A 19,359-nucleotide genomic window follows, 5' to 3' on the forward strand; every position below is an offset into this window, starting at 1 on the left:
CCAAACCTTCCTCCTGCTGGAAAGATCCCAGCAGACTGGAGACGTGACACCTATATTCAAGAAAAGAGGAGGACACAAATACTGTAATCAAACTGCAGGTAAATTAGCCTAATAATCTGTACTTTGGGGAAATGTTGGAATCTGATGTTAAGACACTAGCTGCCCTTTGTCTGTGCTGTAACTTCTTTTTGGTTCTAGTAAAGTAATAGCAGTACATTTAGCAAATCATAATCCAACCAGGCAGAGTCAATGTAGTTTCATGGAAAGGAAATCAACTTTTCTAAACTTGTTTGAATATGGTGGAAAAAGAGGAGTAAGTAGATGTACTGCAGTTTGATTTCCAAAACTCATTGAATAAAGTGTCAGATAAGCGAATGCTGTGCAGGAGAGGAGTTTGTGATGCTAAAGGTAACACAATAGCATGGACACGGGAGATGGGTTTCTACAACCTGTAGCAATGCAGCTGTTTTGTGTAAACCTTTTGTAGGATGTCTGACGCCAGTTACCTCCCATCTTTATAGATCAAAACTGAAGACCAGAGTGACTCTTCTGCACAGGTATCAGCAGAGGCAGCTCAGCTTCGCAGCTGTGAGGCTCCTCCCATTGTGTCAGGCAGTTCGATGTCAGTGGTGAGTATTTGTACAGGTCACTGTGATCCATCTGTACAGGCAGTCTCTCCAGTGGGGTATTTATTACTCTGAAAATCAGAATCCCTCTCATTTGTTTGTAACTTTCCCTGCTAAACGTTTCTAATGGCCAATTGTATATAGATATTGGGTTTACACAGTCCAGAGCTTCGCAAGGAGAAAGGGGTTCGGATTGCTTTAAAATCCCTAACATCCTCACGGTGGGAAACTTTCCTTCTTTAAAGTGAAAGCTTTCAACACTGCTGAACTTTCCTACAGATGTCCACATACTCCTGAGGGCTTTGGGGGTGGGGTGAGCTGGGGGCATCAGTCTGATGTTTAACCATGCTATATTCTGTCCAGGACCTGCAACCACTTCACACGCTGCAGCAACTTGTGGTGGTACCTGGACATCACTTGCAGACAGCAGCAACATTCCTCCTCCCTCAGACACAGCAAAGCCAACAAGGTAAGATCCGTCCCTGCTGCTCTTAATAACCGACTGCAAGATGCATCTATGCCACATCCCTCATTGTGATGAGGATACGATAAGGAATGAAAAGCACATAAGGAATGGGGTGGGCTCTGAGGCAAGAAGATGTTTTATTGAGTTCCATCTGAGTGAACAGTTATGTGGCAACTTAAAGGTTTACACCTTTTTTTTAAAAAACGTGGGAATGGTTTGAATGGCAACATCACAAAGGCCTGAACCTCTAGCAGTCAAAACAGTAGGTATGGCACATATTTAAAATAATCTGAAACCTCCTAATAACATTCCCCTCCTCAATTCTCACAGTTCTTGCTGAGGGGTGATAACAATTTAATATAATTTTGGGAACACCTGCTCCTGCTCTAGGATTTTTGTAACATTTTTCAGTTTTCAGCTGAGTAGGAAAGAGGCAGGAACTGTAGGATGCGATGGAGATCCTGCCTGTCAGTTCCCTGCTCTATCTGGCACTCTCCAGCAGCACCAGGAGCAATTGGAACATGAGGGTCCCACACCTTCCCAATGTTCTCCCTTTCCTCCCTCCCCCCCCCCCCCCCCCCCCCCCATCCTCCATCCATCCTGTTACTGATCCTGAGGATATTCAAGGTTAATGTTCCAGTGGATGTTTTTAATGTACTGTTTAATTGATTTTGTTTTGGTTATGGTTTGTGACTTATAAATATTTTCCTAGGTTCGCTGCAATCTCCAAACCTGTTGCCGTTGTCCTCACAATCACAGAGTGGCCTCCTGCCGCCACAGCCTGGCGTGGGGATCACTCCACAGGTCAGTGTGCTCCACAAACTATTGCATAACTATTTCAGTCCAAAGCAGTTTTTTGCTCAGAGTTGAAGGGGACAGTTCTTAACTTTGACCTAAATCTTGAGAGCTCCTTCCATCTGCTGGATGAGTCCGGCACTACAGGACTGCAGCATAGTCTGAAATATTAAGTGCCAGTGACAACTGACTGTGCACAAATGTAGTACTTGGGATTAATACCAGATTGACACTTTTGGTATCAGTCTGTTTGAATATAATTGAGTTTTTGACAATTAGAAATTTGATTTGTTGTGCAAACACTATTTCTAGATTGTAAAAACCCTGCTTGTGGAGAATACAAGTTAGTTTCTCTGCATGACTGTTAGTATAATCTTTCTGAATTGGTGAACTGAACTTGTTGTGGTTTTGCAGGCAGTCATTCGGCCAGGTCTAGTGGGCTCAGCTTTGGAGTCTCATTTGGAAACTCTTCCAAAACACATTGCCCCAAAACATATTACATCTATCCAGACAGATGAACCCAGCGACCTGGAGGAGCTCGAACAATTTGCAAAGACATTTAAGCAAAGGCGGATTAAACTGGGGTTCACACAGGTAATAAGATGGCATTTGGGGTACTGTTGGAGCTCTACTTATATCTGACTAACTGGAACCTTTTAAAATTGATGAATGGTGGAGTTTTGGTGTCTGTGCAGATGTCTCTGCCCTGAGGAATGCTTGGGCACAATCAGGGTCAGTTAACCTGCTAATCATTCCTGACCAATCAGAAGGAAACCTAGTTCCAGAGTCCTTCCCATTCATTTTCTAACTGTGATACGTTCCAACTCTTAATATAATGAATCAAACCTGGGTATCCGTAAAGTGCTATGGGTCATCAGCGGCCACAGGATTAGCACCTGTAACTCTCCGCTGGTTGGAGCTGTACCTGGCACATAGGAAGGTGGCTTTGGTTGTTAGAGCTCAGTCATCTGAGCTCCAGGACATCTCTGAAGGAGCTCCTTACGATAGTGTCCTAGGCCCAACCATCTTTAGCTGTTTCACCAATGACATTCCTTCCATCATAATATCAGAAGTGGGGATGTTCACCAATGATTACATATCCTTAAATGCTGAAGATGTCCATGTTCAAATGCACAAGACCCAAACAATATCTGGGTTTAAGCCAATGAGTGGCAGGTAATGTTTGTACCACATAAGTGCCAGGCAATGGCTATCTCCAGCAAAAGAGAATTTAACCAGGCAACATTTAATGGTATTACAATTGCTGAACCTCCCACTATCAAGATCCAGGGGCTACAATTGACTAGAAACTAAATTGTTATAGCCATACAAATATTGTTGTTACAAGAGCAAGTCAGGAGCTAGGAATCCTGCAGTGAGTAATGAATCTCCTGATTTCTGTCAAGCCTGTCCACCATCGACAAACCTGCTTTCCATTAACAACACAAGATGCTTGACACTATCCAGGGCAAAGCAGTCTGCTTGATTGGCACTCTGTTGTAGTAGTATGTACCATCTACAAGATGCATTGCAGAAGCGTACCAAGCACCCTTAGCCCATTCCAAACCCAAGGCCATTACTATAGAGAAGTACACAGACAACAGATACATGGGAATAGCACTGACTGCAAGTTTCCCTCAGCCACACAAGATCCTGACTTTGAAATGTATCAGCATTGTTTCCTTCACTGTTTCTGCATCAAAATCCTGAACAGCATTGTGGGCCAACCTACAGCAAATGGACTAAACTGTTTGAAGTAGGCAGCTCACTACTACCTTCTCCAGGGCAGCGAAGATGGGTGGTTAAATCAGTGGGGTACCATGCTGGAAATGAAACCTTGCTATATCCAAAGTCATCATTAAAGGTTAAAGATTTTAAAAAGTACACACCATTCCTCAATTTACTGGTTTTTTTTCCAAATTCCATAGAAAATATGGACCAGTTATAATGGTCAGAGTGGTCCTGGGAAAGCACAGCAGGTCAGGCAGCATCTGAGGAGCAGGAGAATCAACATTTTGGGCTGGAGCCCTTCATTTCTGATGCTGCCTGACCTGCTGCGCTTTTCCAGCAACACACTCTCAACTCTGATCTCCAGTATCTGCAGACCTCACTGTCTCCTAGTTATAACTGTCAGAATGCAACTCTGTTAATTAAAATGATAATCCCCTTAACCTGTTTTACTCTGTTTGAGAGTTATAGGCAGAAGAGGACAAACTGGAAAGTGAGTTCAGTAGTGTCTTCCCAGGTTCTATGGTTGAAGTGGATTTCTAAACTGTGTGCACGCAGCTGTTCTGAGGATGCTTGCACAGCAATTGCGTGCCAACAGCCGCTTTCTCTCTCGCGTGCTCTGTCATTGGTTATCGACTAGTAACAAGTATCAACCAACCTCTTGTCCGCAAAAGCTGTATCTGAACACCCCTTTGACTCTGAGTCATCTGCCACTCAAACTCTGATTACTACTGTAATGACTTGTTGAGAAGTCGTGTTAAATTTGTACAGGATATTGGTGATAGATTAGAGTGGTGCTGGAAAAGCACAGCAGGTCAGGCAGCATCCGAGGAGCAGGAAAATCTACGTTTCGGGCAAAAGCCCTTCATCAGGAATAGAAAGTGGTTGGAATTGGGGTAAGGTGGGGGAAGGGGAAATAAGGAAACTGGTGAAGTCCACATTGATGCCCTGGGGTTGAAGTGTTCCGAGGCGGAAGATGAGGCGTTCTTCCTCCAGGCGTCAGATGGTGAGGGAGTGGCGGTGAAGGAGGCCCAGGACCTCCATGTCCTCGGCTGAGTGGGAGGGGGAGTTGAAATGTTGGGCCACAGGGCGGTGTGATTGATTGGTGCGGGTGTCCCGGAGATGTTCCCTGAACTGTCTCCCCAATGTAGAGGACACTGCGTCAGGAGCAATGGATATAATAAATGATACTGGTGGATGTGCAGGTAAAACTTTGGATATGGAAGGCTCCTTTAGGGCTTTGGATGGAGGTGAGGGAGGAGGTGTGGGCGCAGGTTTTGCAATTCCTGCGGTGGCAGGGGAGGGTGCCAGGATGGGAGGGTGGGTTGTAGGGGGGCGTGGACCTGACCAGGTAGTCACAGAATGAACGGGTCTTTGTAGAAAGGGGTGGGAAGGGAAATATATCCCTGGTGGTGGGGTCTGTTTGGAGGTGGCGGAAATGTCGTCGGATGATGTGGTTTATGCGAAGGTTGGTAGGGTGGAAGGTGAGCACCAGGGGCGTTCTGTCCTTGTTGCGGTTGGAGGGATGAGATTTGAGGGCAGAGGTGCAGGATGTGAATGAGATGCGTTGGAGGGCATCTTTAACCACGTGGGAAGGGAAATTGTGGTCTCTAAAGAAGGAGGCCATCTGGTGTTTTTACATGGGATATTGATGATGCCTCTTCTGGAGTATTGTGTACAGTTTTTTGATTGTCCAGTTAAAGGATGAATATTATTAAGCTGGAGAGAGATCAGAAGAGATTTACTGTATTGTTGGATATGGAAGGTTTGAGTTATAAAGAAAGGTTGCGGGGGGCAGTGATATTTTTTCACTGGAGTATAGGAGGTTGAGAGATGACCTGATAGAAGTTATAAAATAATTAGAGGTATAGATAGAGTTAATGGTAGTTGTCTTTTCTCTGGGAAGGGGGATTACAAGGCTGGGGGCATTTTTTTTAAGGTGAGAGGAGAGAGATTGTAAAAATGAAATGAGGGGTGAACCTTTTACACAGAGGGAATGGACTTTGAGAAAGTGGTGGATGTGGCACAATTACAACACTTAAAAGACATTTGGATGTGTACATGAATAGGAAAAGTTTGGAGGGATATGGGCTAGGCACAGGCAGTTGGGGACTAGTTTAGTTTGGGACTATAATCAGCATGGACTGGTTGAACCGAAGGATCTGTTTCTGCGCTGTATGACTCTGCCTCTGTGGTTACTTATTTTTGAATCATACAGCCCTCTTTCAAACACTGATTTTAAAACAGGTCTTTTTAACTTCAGTCCATAATTTGTTACAAAAAAACATGCTGCTGCTTGCTTGAGCAATAAATGTTGGCCCAGCCAGTGACACCCACATCCCATGAATGAATACACCAAAAAGTCATGGATACTGGTGAAATTGGCAGTCAAGTGACCAATGAAGTTTAATGCCAAGCTATTTGCGATGTTATACTTCTACTGAAAGCAATAGGGAAGGCAATATAAACTTAAAAAGAAAATTAAAGGGTGTGGAAGGAGACCAGATGATATGTGCACAGAGGAAGGTAGTTGAGAAAGCATTTAACAAGGTGTACACAAGTCTGGGATTGCAAAGACTACTTTTACTTTCTTGACTGTGGACTTAAAGTGGAAAAAGGATACTGATTTAATTCAAGGAAATGTGCAATTTGATAGAAGTTATCTGGACTGTGTTCTGTCTGCACTGTTGTCATTCACTTGGAGAGATGTACAACACCTCTGCTCTGTGGGTGTGTCCAGTGATGTACAGATCCTGGATGAAAAACTAAAGGGGATGTGTCTGTGTAGACTTATTCAAACACAGTAACAACCTGATTGGTTCAAGGTAAATGGCTGCATCATGGTTTGGATAATACAGCAGAAATATGTGAAGGTGAAAACCTTTCCCTTTTCTGTGCAGAGAAGTAAAAGAAAATCCAGAACAACTAGCTACATTCCCTCATTTTCGTCCCCATCCTGAGAGACACTGGTGAATGCTCACCTAGTAAATGAAAGGTTGAGAATTGGTGCAACCCTGTGATTTCCTCAGAATCAAAGGTCAACATTCTATCGATGTCTGTAATAAGACTGGTGCTAGAACTGTGCCATCGCTGATGGGTTTTTTTGGTTCTTTCTCACCTGTGATGTGTCTTGTCTCTGTGCACCTGACTGTATGTGCGAGGGAATATTTTTATAAAGGGATGGCAATAGAGTTATATTTTAGCAATTTGTGTTTCTAGTCTGTTCTTGGTTAGAATAATCTTGTTGAGTACAGAAATCTGCGTGTTTTCATTTTGGCATCAGCTACGATGGGGACTTTGGTTTGATTTAAATATTTTCATATTTGTGATGACTCTTGATTTCCAGAGTGTTCCCCCAGTGTGGTGTGGTAGGATTTCTAAATTATCGCAGGTGGTCCTGGTTATCAAATACTGGCTCTGCCAAAACTAGAATGTTGTCCAACTCTGGACACATCATTTAAAAATTTTTTTTCTTTTGGAAAGGTTTGAAGGCAAGTAGAGGGGGTACAGAAAAAAATCAGAACATGTGTTTCTAATGATGAGGGCTTTAAACTATGTGGATAAATTGGTGAAATTGGGTTTGTTTTCCTTGGATAAAATGGATATGAAATTTGATGGGATTTTCAAAATCCTGAGCGTTTCAAATTCCTGGACGTAGTATATGAGGAGAAACTGGGTGGTAAGTTTGAGATAACAACTTTAAAGGAATGGCAAAGGAACCAAGATGTTTTTATACATCAAATGGTTAGCATCGGGAATGCTCTGATAGTGGCCTAGGTGGGTCCTTAAGAGAGGAATTGGGTAACTGTAAAGAGTAATATATCGCAGGAGCGAAGTGTAGGAATGGGACTAATCAAGCTGCTCTTGCAGAGAACTGCTAAGGATTTGACTGGCTGGATGACCTCCTGTACTGTAAATTACTTGTCATTCTAGGATAGAATAATTTCCCAAGTGCAAACTTATATTGGTGTGAAATCAGTTAACTCAGGCTGCCCACAAACCAATTTGGGCAACAGCCTATGGGAGCTTCCTTAATTACAGTCAACGCCTATCGGTATTATACTAGTCAGATCCTTACATTGTCAAAACCCACTCCCTTCATTTCAGGGAGGAAAATGGCAATATGTCACGATGGAAAAAGTTGTAATTGATCTGTGTTGCTAAAATCCTTTGATTCTTTGCAGGGTGATGTTGGATTAGCAATGGGAAAGCTCTATGGAAATGATTTTAGTCAAACAACCATTTCACGGTTTGAGGCTTTGAACCTGAGCTTCAAGAACATGTGTAAACTCAAACCGTTGTTGGAGAAGTGGCTGAGTGATGCAGGTATGCAACCCTTGGTTAGGAGGTAACAATGGGCTATTAGAATAAACCATCCTCACTCTGTGATATTCCAAATATCCTGCAGCAAATTCTTCCAAAGTTTATCGCCCTGGTTAAAACATTACTTTGGGGTGGTGGGGGAAGGTTTAAACTTATTACTTGTAATTGCATGTTCCTGTGTTTGTGAGATTCTACCATGTACATGTCAGCTGGTGTGTTCCCCAAGTTACAATAGTGGCTACACTCTGTAGAGGTACTTCATTGGCTTTAACTGAGACTTCTGGTGGTCATGAAAAGTGCCACATAAATGCAAATTTATCTTTCCTCTGTGATCTAAATTACAATCCTGTATTCTTATTTAATGTTTATCCTTTTATTAAATTCCCTATTAAGGTTTTCCTGACCTTTGCCCCTTTTTACACTGGGACTTGTCCTGAACACTCTGCAGGGATGGGGTTTGGTTTTGCTGCATTGCTTGGGTTTACTGTAATTATAACTTTCTCCTGTGTCACCAATATCCTGATGATGCGGTGAGCAATTTGGTTATTTCTAATTATGGATGAATTTACACGTTCCCTTCAACACCTCTGTGCCTGTCTCTCATAATGACTTCATGTTTGAATGGTTGTTTTCTTTGGCAGAAAACGTTCCTTCTGATTCCACACTGAACAGCCTGCCATCTCTCCCCACACAACTGATCGGGTTGGAGGGCCTTGGCCGTAAAAGGAAGAAGCGGACAAGCATTGAGACTAATATTAGAGTAACACTGGAGAAGCGTTTTCGTGAGGTGAACAGATCAAGAACATTATCTCTGATCAATTTGGGTTAGCTCCAAGATCAGGGAGTGAATGGATTTTACATTTGCACAACAAACAATTTGCTCCAACTTAATATATTGACCCTTGCCTTTTGAAAAGCCTGTGTTTCCCTCCTCTGCGGCTCTTAACTTTTGCTTTTGTTTCTCTCTTTTATAAAAAAAAAGGGGCGGCACTGTGGCTCAATGGTTAACCAGGGAAGTTGAGGATAGTATCAAATTGAAAGAAAAGTACACTATTGGCCAGATGATTGGAAATGTTTTACAAATGAGCTGAAGATGACCAATTATGGAGGAAGAAAATAAACTTTGAAGATAAACTATCAAGTAATAATAAAAAGTTATAAGATCTTTTATATAAAAAGGAGGGGAGATATCAATGTGAACATAGGCTCCTTAAAGAATAAGGTTGGGAAAAGAATAATGGAGAACCAGAAAATGATAGCAAAGTTGAATAAATACTTTGCATTCTTCTTGAAAGTAGAAGACCTTTAAATTCCAAAAATATTAAATATGTAGTGAGAAGGGGAAGAATAGCGTGGGAATAGATATAGTAGCTATCTCTATAGAAATTGTATATGTGGTCAATAAATCCTCTGGACTTGATGGATTACATCTGAGAATATTAAAGAAAATACCTACAGAGATGTTGGAGTAATCTTCCAGGAATCCTTGGCTTCTGCCAAAAATCTGAGGATTGGAAACTCAGTGTAATATCTTTTATTCCAAAGGATAAGGAGATTTAAAAAAAAACTATAGGCTGGCCATTGGGAAAATGTTGGTCTCTTCTAGGAAATGCAATAGTAGAGCATTTAGAAGTACCAGGATAATCACGTAGGGTTAGAATGGATTCATGAAGAGGAAATCATTCCTGAGAGATTTATTAGAATTATTTGAAGAAGTAACAAGAAGTTTGGTTAAAGGAGAACACCAGGAGATGCAATATTTCCAAATTTTCCATCCCTATTTGCCCAGAGGGCAGTTAAGTCACTAGTATTATTTTGGGTCTGGAGTCACACATAGTCCAGACCAGGTAAGGTTAAAAGCTTTCCTTGCCTAAAGGACAGCAGTGAACCAGATGTGTTCTTGTAACAATCAACAGTCATTACCATTAAACTAGCTTTTTATTTAAGACTTCTATTGGATTCAGATGTCGCTATCTCCTGTGGTGGGATTCCAAACCATGTCCCCAGAACATTTTAGCTGGTGTTGGGTTTAGATTTAGATTTTATTGTACAGGAGTGCAGTGAAAAGTGTATAATGTTGCCAGACATGGTGCCATCTTAGATACCAAAGTACCCAGGTACAAAGTAGTAAGAGAAACAAGAGCTTAAAAAGTTAAGCATTACTTCACCATGTTCCTCCATATGTTTACATAAAAACATACTGTGTTCTAAATAGTTAATAGAAACATGGAATACAAGATCAAGGAAGGCTGTTCTAAGAACATAATAACTAGGAACTGGAGTAGGCCATTCAGCCCCTCAAGCCTCTCCACTATTCAATATGTTCATGGCTGATCTCATCTCTGCTTCAACTCCACTTTCCTGTCCACTCTTCATAACTCTTTAACCTGTTAGTAATTAAAAATCTGTCTATCTCCTCAAATTTACTCAATATCCTGACATCCACCAACTCTGGTAGTAAATTCCACAGATTCACTATCTTATTGAGAGAAGTAATTTCTTATCCTCTGTTTTAAATCTACTACCCCTTATCCCAAAGCTAAAGCCTCTTATTCTAAATTGTCCCACATGAGGAACCATCCTTTGTTTGTTTTGTCAACTCCTTTTAGCATCTTTTATACCTCAATTAGTTCTCCTCATATTCTTCTACTCTTCTGATTATAGAGCTAAACTGCTCAATCTAAGACCCTTCATCTCTGGAATCGACCTAGTGAACCTTCTCTGAACTACCTCCAACACAGCTACATCCCTGCAAGTAATCTCCTTTGCATGTTTATCATATCTTTTCCCTGATGATATCAGACCTCAGTAAAACTGTTAGCTAATTTCAGAATTATAAGCTGCTATGATCTGCCTAATTGTGTATCTGTTTCACATCAGAACTCTAAGCCCAGCTCTGAGGAAATTGTGATGATTGCAGAGCAGTTATCAATGGAGAAGGAAGTTGTTCGTGTCTGGTTCTGTAACCGACGCCAGAAAGAGAAGAGGATTAACTATCCAGCTACTCCAGCCATCAAACCTCCAATGTATAGCTCACGGCTGGTGAGTCATGCTCCCTGAAGATAGCTGTTATTGATGCTTTTATATTGTCCTGAGTCCTGTCTTAAAGTCTACTTCACTAGGTATACCCATCTTCTGTACCACAACTATTCTCTTCCCAAATCACCTGGTGAATACTTACAAACCTTTCCAGGCCAAATTATTATTCAGTATGGTGCCCAGCATGAGTCAGACTTGCTCTGTCTCTTCAATCTGCTGTTTTCTTCAGCAAATTGCTGCAAGTGGAAGGTAGAAATAGCACAGCACCCTCTATGTGGAAAGCAAGTTGATCATTTTTTCAATCCTCCAATCTAATTGGATTGTTACATCTGAACAAGAATTTGAGAATGTATCAGTCAGGTACACTGTGGGGATGAGGTTTGATTTTGATATGTTTTCTTAAGTATTTTGTACAACAAATCTCCACAGTTAAAACTTGGAGGAATAAGATTCCACACTTTTGTAATTGTTAATTTTCAATCCTGGAAGAACTGGCAGTGATAAATCCATTGCTGTTATTCCTATGACTCTACATTATGTGCAACTGCAGTTTCTGCCACTAATTTGTTAAATGTGGAATCGACTTTGATGTTATTAGTTCCATGTGGATGTTCATTCACTCAGCAGGAACTCTGCCTAATCCAGTCAATCAATTGAATAGAATTGGCTCTTGTTAAAGGTGTTGTGCACTAAAATAACCTATGACCTAATTGATCTGGAACTTGGCTGTTGTAGGTTTCTGCGTCAGGATCCATCGACCCTCTGATTGTGACACAGGTGCATAACAGTCTGAGTGCAACAGGTAAAAGCTGCTCTGATTATCATTGGTTTATCAAACCTCAAGTCAGGAATTCACTGCATTGTAGATTTAAATAGATGAAAACAGCCACTTAAAATTTAGAATCCAGTATGTTGTGTTCTAACTGGACAAAAATTGTGAGGGTGATAAATATTTCTTGCTCAGCTTGAAGCAACAATCTTCAGTCATCAAACTGTGGTTAACCAGTTTCCTTCTTGGTGTCCTCCTGCCCTGCGCAAGGGAGTTACTTTATTGTCTGGCTACAGATGTTGTGGAGTAATGGAAGAACGTGTGATCTGCTAACTAGTACAGGGAGATGAAACTGAAAACCATTACAATAGTCAGGGAAATTATACTAAACAAATGATTAGAACTAAAGGTTGACAAATCCCTGATGGATTTGGGTCTAAAAGATGTAACTGCTCAAAATAGGCATTGGTTTCAGTTTTCCAAAGTGCCCTAAATTCTGTAAGTTCCATCAGGTTGGAAGATAGTGGACATGTCTTGTCTTGTTCTCTTTTTGACGACAGAATCAAAAGAAGGAAACTACACACCTGTTAACTTAACATTTGTCATAGGAAAAATGGTGGAATGCATTAAGGTCGTTGGGCAGCACAGTGGTTCAGTGGTTAGCACTGCTGCCTCAGCACCAGGGTCCCAGGTTCGATTCCAGCCTCTAGTGACTGTGTGGAGTTTGCACGTGCTCCCCATGTCTCCGTGGGTTTCCTCCCACAGTCCTTAAGATGTGCAGGTCAGGTGAATTGGCCATGCTAAATTGCCCATAGTGTTAGGTGCATTAGTCAGAGGGAAATGGGTCTGAGTGGGTTACTCTTCAGAAGGTTGGTGTAGACTAGTTGGGCCGAAGGGCCCGTATCCACACTGTAGGGAATTTAATCAATAAGTAGGGAACTTAAAAGCTCAATAGGTAATCAGACAGAATTAACATAACTTTGTGAAAGGAAACCATTTTGGACTAACTTTATTAGTTATTTGAGGAAATAGCTGTCAATGTGGACAAAGGGGAACCTGTAGGTGTGGTATAGGTGAATTTTCACGTGTATGACTAGATGCCAATTCAAAGGTTACTGCAGAACACAAACTCCTGGTGTAGGGGTTAACATATTAGCATGGATAGAGGAATAATTAGTTAATAGGGAATAGTAAGCATAATTGGATCATTTTCTGGTTGGGAAGAGGTAATCATTGGAATGTCTTGGAGATCAGTGCTGGGACCTTGATTATTTACATATGGTGGCTTGGGTGAAGGGATGGTTGCTAATTTTGCTAACAAATCAGTTACATCCTGTTGACAACTTATTCTCCCATCTATATCAACCTGTAGACTCTTTGGTAGATGGAGTATAATGTGAGAAATGTGAACTTGTCCACTTTGGCAGAAAGAATAGAAAAGCAGCATATTAGGTTAAATGGAGAGAGATTACAAAACTTGAACAGGGGTATCAGGGCTTCCTGTTACATGAATTGCAAATAAAGTATGCAGGCATGTCAAGTGATTAGGAAAACAAATTGAATGTTGCAATTTATTAGAAGGGGAATAGGTAAAAGGAATGTTTTGCTAAAGTCATACAGGACATTGGTGAGACCACATCTGGAACATTCTGTACAGCTCCTCACTTTTTTATTTGAAGGGATATAAATGCAAGAGAAACAATTCAGACAAGGTTGACTCCCCTCCCCTCGGTAAAAGTGAGTAATGCAAACGCTGGAGATTAGAGTGGTGCTGGAAAAGCACAGCAGGTCAGGCAGCATCCGAGGAGCAGGAAAATTGAGGTTTCGGGCAAAAGCCCTCCTTCAGGAATCCCCTCTCCTCTTGAATGAGTGGGTATCCTATGAGGAAAGTTTGGTACTGTATCCATTGGGATTTAGAAGAATGGGAGTTGATTTTATGGAACACAGGATCCTGGCGGGACTTGACAGAATGTTTGCTGGAAGGACATTTCCCACTATGGGAGAGACTAGAACTAAGGGATACTATTCACAATGGAATTTCTCATTTAAGACAGATGCTTTTTCTGAGGTTTGAGAGTCTGTGGAGGAGGCGGGGTCATTGAATATTTTAAGGTGGAGTTAGATTGTTAATTGACAAGTGAGTCAAGAGTTATTGGGATAGGCAGGAGTGTGGAGTTGAGGATATAATCAGATGAGCCAAGGTCTCTTATATTTGGTGGAATAGGCTTGAGAGACCAAATGGTCTACTCCTGTTCATGATTTGTATGTTTATATGTAACTGAGAAAACTTTGCTCCCTGACATTCAGTTTTCAAATAGAGGGTGATTCTATGGGTTTTTCTCCCTTTTTTTTCTTCCCCAATTTCTTTTTCCCCCTCCCCTCTTCTCAGCAGTTTCTTCTAGTTTATCCAGCAGACCATCATCACCAGTCACCACATCCACTGGGAATGTCCACACCTCACTGAGCAGTCAGGCTGGGCTCAGCACCACTCCAAGGTAAGGAGTTGCACCGTTGAAGAATTGTTTAATATAGGAAATGGAAGTTGGAAAAGGCATTTGGTCCCCTTAAAATCATGGCTGAATTTCTACCTTCACTCTGTCCTACCACACTATCTCCCTATCTCTTTAACCCAAAAATGTATCAGCCTTCACTTGAATATTGTTTAACATAGTGAGCTTCAGAAATACAAAAACTCTCAATCCTTTATTGACGATTCTCCAGTCATGGAAGCCTCTTTCACAGCATCCTAGTGAGACAAGCCTCTTTTGAATTTTGTTTTGATGAGACCAATTTTCACTTTCGGGAAAATAGGCCTGATCTTTACTTTAAACCTTTCATGACTCCCCTCCACCCTCCTTCAAAAAGGGTGATGTTTCTGTAAAACAAACAGAACCTGGTAGCAATGATTTTAGAAACATCCCTAATGACTTCAAAAATCAGTGTGTGCTTTGTCATACTCCAGGATAGAAGCCCTTGTTATTTTTGCAGTTACTGTGACTCCACACAATACATACGGCTGCCTTAGCTTCACAAAGGTATAAACCAATGACTGTCACACCCACCCGTTCTAATTATCTCAACCATAAAGAACCATATCATTAGTTATATCAAGGATGTAACTAAAAGCGTTGGTAAGGGGAAGCCAGTGAATGTGGTTCATTTGGACTTTTGATAAGGTTCCATAGAAGAGATTAGCATGCAAAACTGAAGTAGAATAGAATAGCAATTTACTGTCACTTGGTTTTAAGAAAATACAGTGAGATCTGTATAAGTTGCCACAATTTGGCACCATTTTAATTGCACAAATTATAAAAATAAATAATTGAGACCAAGTTAGGACAAAATTCATCTTTTGTTTCCTCCATGGCTCCTGGGTTTCTGGAGGGGCTGTGGGATGCTCCTGAGGCTGCCAAAGCAAGGATTTCAGGAGTAGAGTCAAAAGGTGTGGTGCTGGAAAAGCACAGCTAATCAGGCAGCACCTGAACATGCAGCCACTGCTGCATTGCTGTCGTAGCAAGGAGAGACAGACCAAACCCACCAAGTTGCCAGCGCCGAAGCCATTCTCACTTCAGTTGCTGTCCAAAGCGCCATATTGCTGCTATTTAATTGAGGAACAAACTGGAACCACTTTGCCAACCAGGAGGATCAGGCCCACTGACTAAGCCTTCCATAAAGTTGTGGCCAATGTGGCTACCAGGAATGGATATCCTGGATTCACCACGCTGCTGCTGCTCACAACCACAACCTTCCACCAGTGAAAAGGAAAGGTGAACATTTATACAAAAGAGAAATGAAGAAACAAAATGTTAAAAAAAAATCCACTGGTGTGGCCAGCTGGGCAAGTGGGAGGGTACGGACACACACCCTGAACATTTCCTACCTTTTCACTACTGCCATCTGACCAGCAGCAGATGGGAGTGAGATGTCATTATTGACTTGCTTAAGTGCATGAGATTGGGAGTAGTGTACTGACATGGATAGAGAACTGGCAGACAGGAAGCAGAGCAGGAATAAACATGTCCAAGTGGCAATCAATGACTGGTAGGGTACCACAGGGACCAGTGCTTGGAACCCAAAATCTCCCAAAATGTCTGACTTATTTGAGCTGAGGGAACTAAACATACTTTCTCCCCAGTCCAGTCCCTGTCCACATACATCTGTGATTCTTCTGACACTTCAGGCCAGTTTACATGATCCAGCTGCTGCCTCTTCACCATGGATGTGCAATCCCTTTTATACATCCATGCCCTACCAGGATGGTTTAAGGGCTCCCTGCTGCTTCGTGGAGCAAAGGTCTGTACCATCCCCACCCACATCTCCATCTCCATCCCCACCCACATTCTCCCCCCCCCTCTCTATTTGGCTGAGTTCATCTTCGCCCTTAACAACTCTTTTAACTGCTCTCATTTTCTTCAGGTCAGTGGGGTGATCATGGATACTCACATGGGGTATGCAGAACACTCTAAATACATTTTTAATCCTTAAGCCACTTTATCACTTATGCTATTAAATTTTAGTCATTTAAATTATTCTATCCTTCATTCTGTCTTTAAACAGTTTATTCTTCCACAATACGTGGAATATGTTTTGTTCCAGTCCTATTCTGGCTCCAAAGCACAACTCCCTCCCACCCCCCCTTGACATTTCTGTTTCCATTTAGAGTCAGAGTCATTGATGTACAGCACGGAATCAGATGCTTCGGTCCAACTTGTCCACGCTGATCATATATACTAAATAAATCTAGTCCCATTTGCCCATATCCCTCTAAAACCTTCCTGATCATATACCTATCCAGATGCCTTTTAAAAGTTGTAACTGTACCAGCGTCTACCACTTCCTCTGGTCATTCCATACGTGCACCACCTTCTGTGTGAAAAGATTGTCCCTTAGGTTCTTTTTAAATCTTTCCCTTCTCACCCTTAACCTATACCCTCTAGTTCTGGACTTCCCCACCCTGGGGATAAGAAGGCCACTAATATCCAGTATAAACCCACTGACTCCCATAGCTACCTGGGACTATACGTCCTTGCACCTTGCTTCCTATAAAGACTCCATTCTATTCTCTCAGTTCTTTCGTCTCGGTCGCATTTGTTCTGATGAGGCTAATTTCGACATGGGAGCCTCCTGAAGTGACCACATTCTCCCTCATCCAAAGATTCCCCAGCACGATGGTTGACAGGGCCCTCAGCTGGGTCTGACCCATCTCCTACATGCTCTGCCTCACCCTTTTTTTTTTCCCCCTCTTGCAACAGTGATAGGGTTCCCCTTTTCTTTACCTACCATCCCACCAGCATCCATGTCCAGAAGATCATCGGCACCATTCCTGCGACCTCCAGTGAGATGCCACCTTCAGACACACAGCTCCCCTCCCCTCCCCTCCCCTCCCCTCGGACAGTTTCCTCCAGGACATCCTGGTCCACTCATCCTTCACTTCCAATCTCCACACACCCCCGCCGCACACATCCAGTCAGTACCTTCCTCTGCAAACGCTGAAGGTGTAACACCTGTCTGCCTCCACCCTCCTCTGTATCCAAGGGCCCAGATACACCTTCCAGGTGAAGTAGCACTTTACCTTCCATTCACAGAATCTAGTCGACTGCATTCACTGCTCACAACGGGATCTCCTCTACATTGAGGGAAATGAAGCATAGACTGGGTGACCGCTTTGCAGAACACCCACATTCTGCCACAAAAAAGACCGAGCTTCCCATTACCTGCCACTGTAACATCCCACCCTGTTCCCTGGCCAACATCTCTGTCCCAGGTTTGCTGCAGTGTTCCATGCAAGCTGGAAAAGCAACACCTCATTTTCAGCTTGGGAACCCTGCAGCCCTCTGGCCTTGCTTTCAAGGTCAATAATTTCAGGGCCTGAACTTCCCCATGTCCTAGTCCCATATCACACACATTAGGCCTTGTTAGTTTGGTACACTATTACACGCTACCTATTTTTAACCACTAACAGTCTCCATTAACACCTATTCACCCTCCCAGTCAGATTGTTATTGACTCCTTTGTCTGTCCAAATGTTCTTCTCTTTGGGCTCTATTCCCACCTATTGTTTACTCCTTAACCCCTGGCTCCACCCTGTTTTGTGTATCAACCAACATTTTTTTTTCTAACTACCATCACTTCTGAGGAAGGGTCACCATTAACTGGGCCTGAAACATTAACTCTGATTTCTCGTCACAGATGCTACCAGACTTGCTGAGCTTTTCCAGCAACTTCTGTTTTGTTTCTGATTTACAGTATCTGCAGTTCTTTCAGTTTTTAAATGTAGTATTGTGAAGTTTGCTAATGATCTAAAACTGGGTGGTGAACTGTCAGCAGGGTGGAGATGCTTGTGTGATTTGGACAGGCTGAGTGACTAGGCAAACATATTGCAGGTGCAGTATAATGTTAATAAATGTAAGGTTATTCACTTTGGGAGAAAAAAAACCAGGAAGGCTGATTACTATCTGAACGCACCTCCTCTTTCCCAATCTATTGCCAGTGAGATCTAGGTATCGTTAAGCACCAGATGCTGAAAATAAGCATGCAGGTTCAGCAGGTGGTGAAGAAGGCAAATGGCTACGTAACAAGAGGACTTGAGTACAAGAGCAGGGATGTCTTGCTGCAATTGTACAGGGCCTTGTTGAGACTACACCCTGGAATATGTTGTGTGCAGTTCTGATCTCCTGATCTGACAAAGGATGTTCTGGCTACATATTGAGTGTGGTGAAGGTTTATCAGATTCTGTCTGTCTGTCATTGTAGGATTGACGTATGAAGACAGACTGGATTAGTTAGGACTGCATTCATTGGAGCTTAGAATAAGAGGGTAGTCTCTGATAAAACTCCAACAGGACTATTTTGGCATCATTGTTAGCCAAGGGTGAGGTCCTGGAAGGTAGAAAATGTTGTGCCCTTACTTGAGAAGGGTTGCAAAGGGAAACCTGGGAACTATAGACCAGTAAGCCTAACATATGGTAGGGAAGTTTCTTGAGAATATTGAGAGATGAGATACAGGTGCATTTGGAAAGACAGGGTTTGATTAGGAATAGTCAGCATGGAATTGTGGTGGGAGATCAGGCCTTCTAAATTTGTTAGTTCTTTGAAGTGACCAGGAAGGTTGACTAGGGCAGGGCAGTAGACGTCGTCTATATGAATTTCAGTAAGGCATTTGATCAGGTTCCACATGGTAGACTGATCTGGAAGGTTAGATTGCATGGAATCCAGTAAGACCTGGCAAATTTGGATACACAGTTGGCTTAATGGTGGGATGCAGAGGGTAATAATAGAAGGATGCTTGTTGGACTGGAGGCCTGTAACTAGTGATGTGCCTTGGGGGTTGGTGCTGGACCCATTACTGTTTGTTATTTTAATGATTTGGATGAGGATGTACAAGGCATGATTAGTAAGTTTGCAGATGACACTAAAATGGGCGGTGTCGTGGATTGTGAGGAAGGTTATCAGAAATTGCTGCAAGACCTTGATCAGCTGGGGATGTGGACCGAGAAATGGCAAATGGAGTTTAATATTGAAATGCATGAGGTCTTTCATTTTGGAAAGTCAAATCAAGGTAGGAGTTTTATGTTGAATGCTAGGGCCTTAAGGAGTTCAGTGGAACAGAGACAC

The 19,359-nt window shown here is 42.3% G+C and overlaps 1 protein-coding gene across 1 annotated transcript in view; it reads left to right on the forward strand.

Annotated features, from left to right (window-relative positions):
• LOC140494273 (POU domain, class 2, transcription factor 3-like) overlaps positions 1 to 19,359 on the forward strand; it is a 41,510-nt gene that overhangs the window by 18,886 nt on the left and 3,265 nt on the right. Inside the window, exons 3-11 of the mRNA XM_072593543.1 lie at positions 522 to 629; positions 990 to 1,095; positions 1,805 to 1,896; positions 2,302 to 2,481; positions 7,800 to 7,941; positions 8,580 to 8,725; positions 10,819 to 10,980; positions 11,713 to 11,779; positions 14,136 to 14,241. Coding sequence (XP_072449644.1) covers positions 522 to 629; positions 990 to 1,095; positions 1,805 to 1,896; positions 2,302 to 2,481; positions 7,800 to 7,941; positions 8,580 to 8,725; positions 10,819 to 10,980; positions 11,713 to 11,779; positions 14,136 to 14,241 — 1,109 coding nt within the window. The remainder of the gene's footprint in view (positions 1 to 521; positions 630 to 989; positions 1,096 to 1,804; positions 1,897 to 2,301; positions 2,482 to 7,799; positions 7,942 to 8,579; positions 8,726 to 10,818; positions 10,981 to 11,712; positions 11,780 to 14,135; positions 14,242 to 19,359) is intronic.

The sequence above is a fragment of the Chiloscyllium punctatum genome, chromosome 23 (assembly GCF_047496795.1).
Source record: "Chiloscyllium punctatum isolate Juve2018m chromosome 23, sChiPun1.3, whole genome shotgun sequence".
In the NCBI taxonomy this organism is placed as follows: domain Eukaryota; kingdom Metazoa; phylum Chordata; class Chondrichthyes; order Orectolobiformes; family Hemiscylliidae; genus Chiloscyllium; species Chiloscyllium punctatum.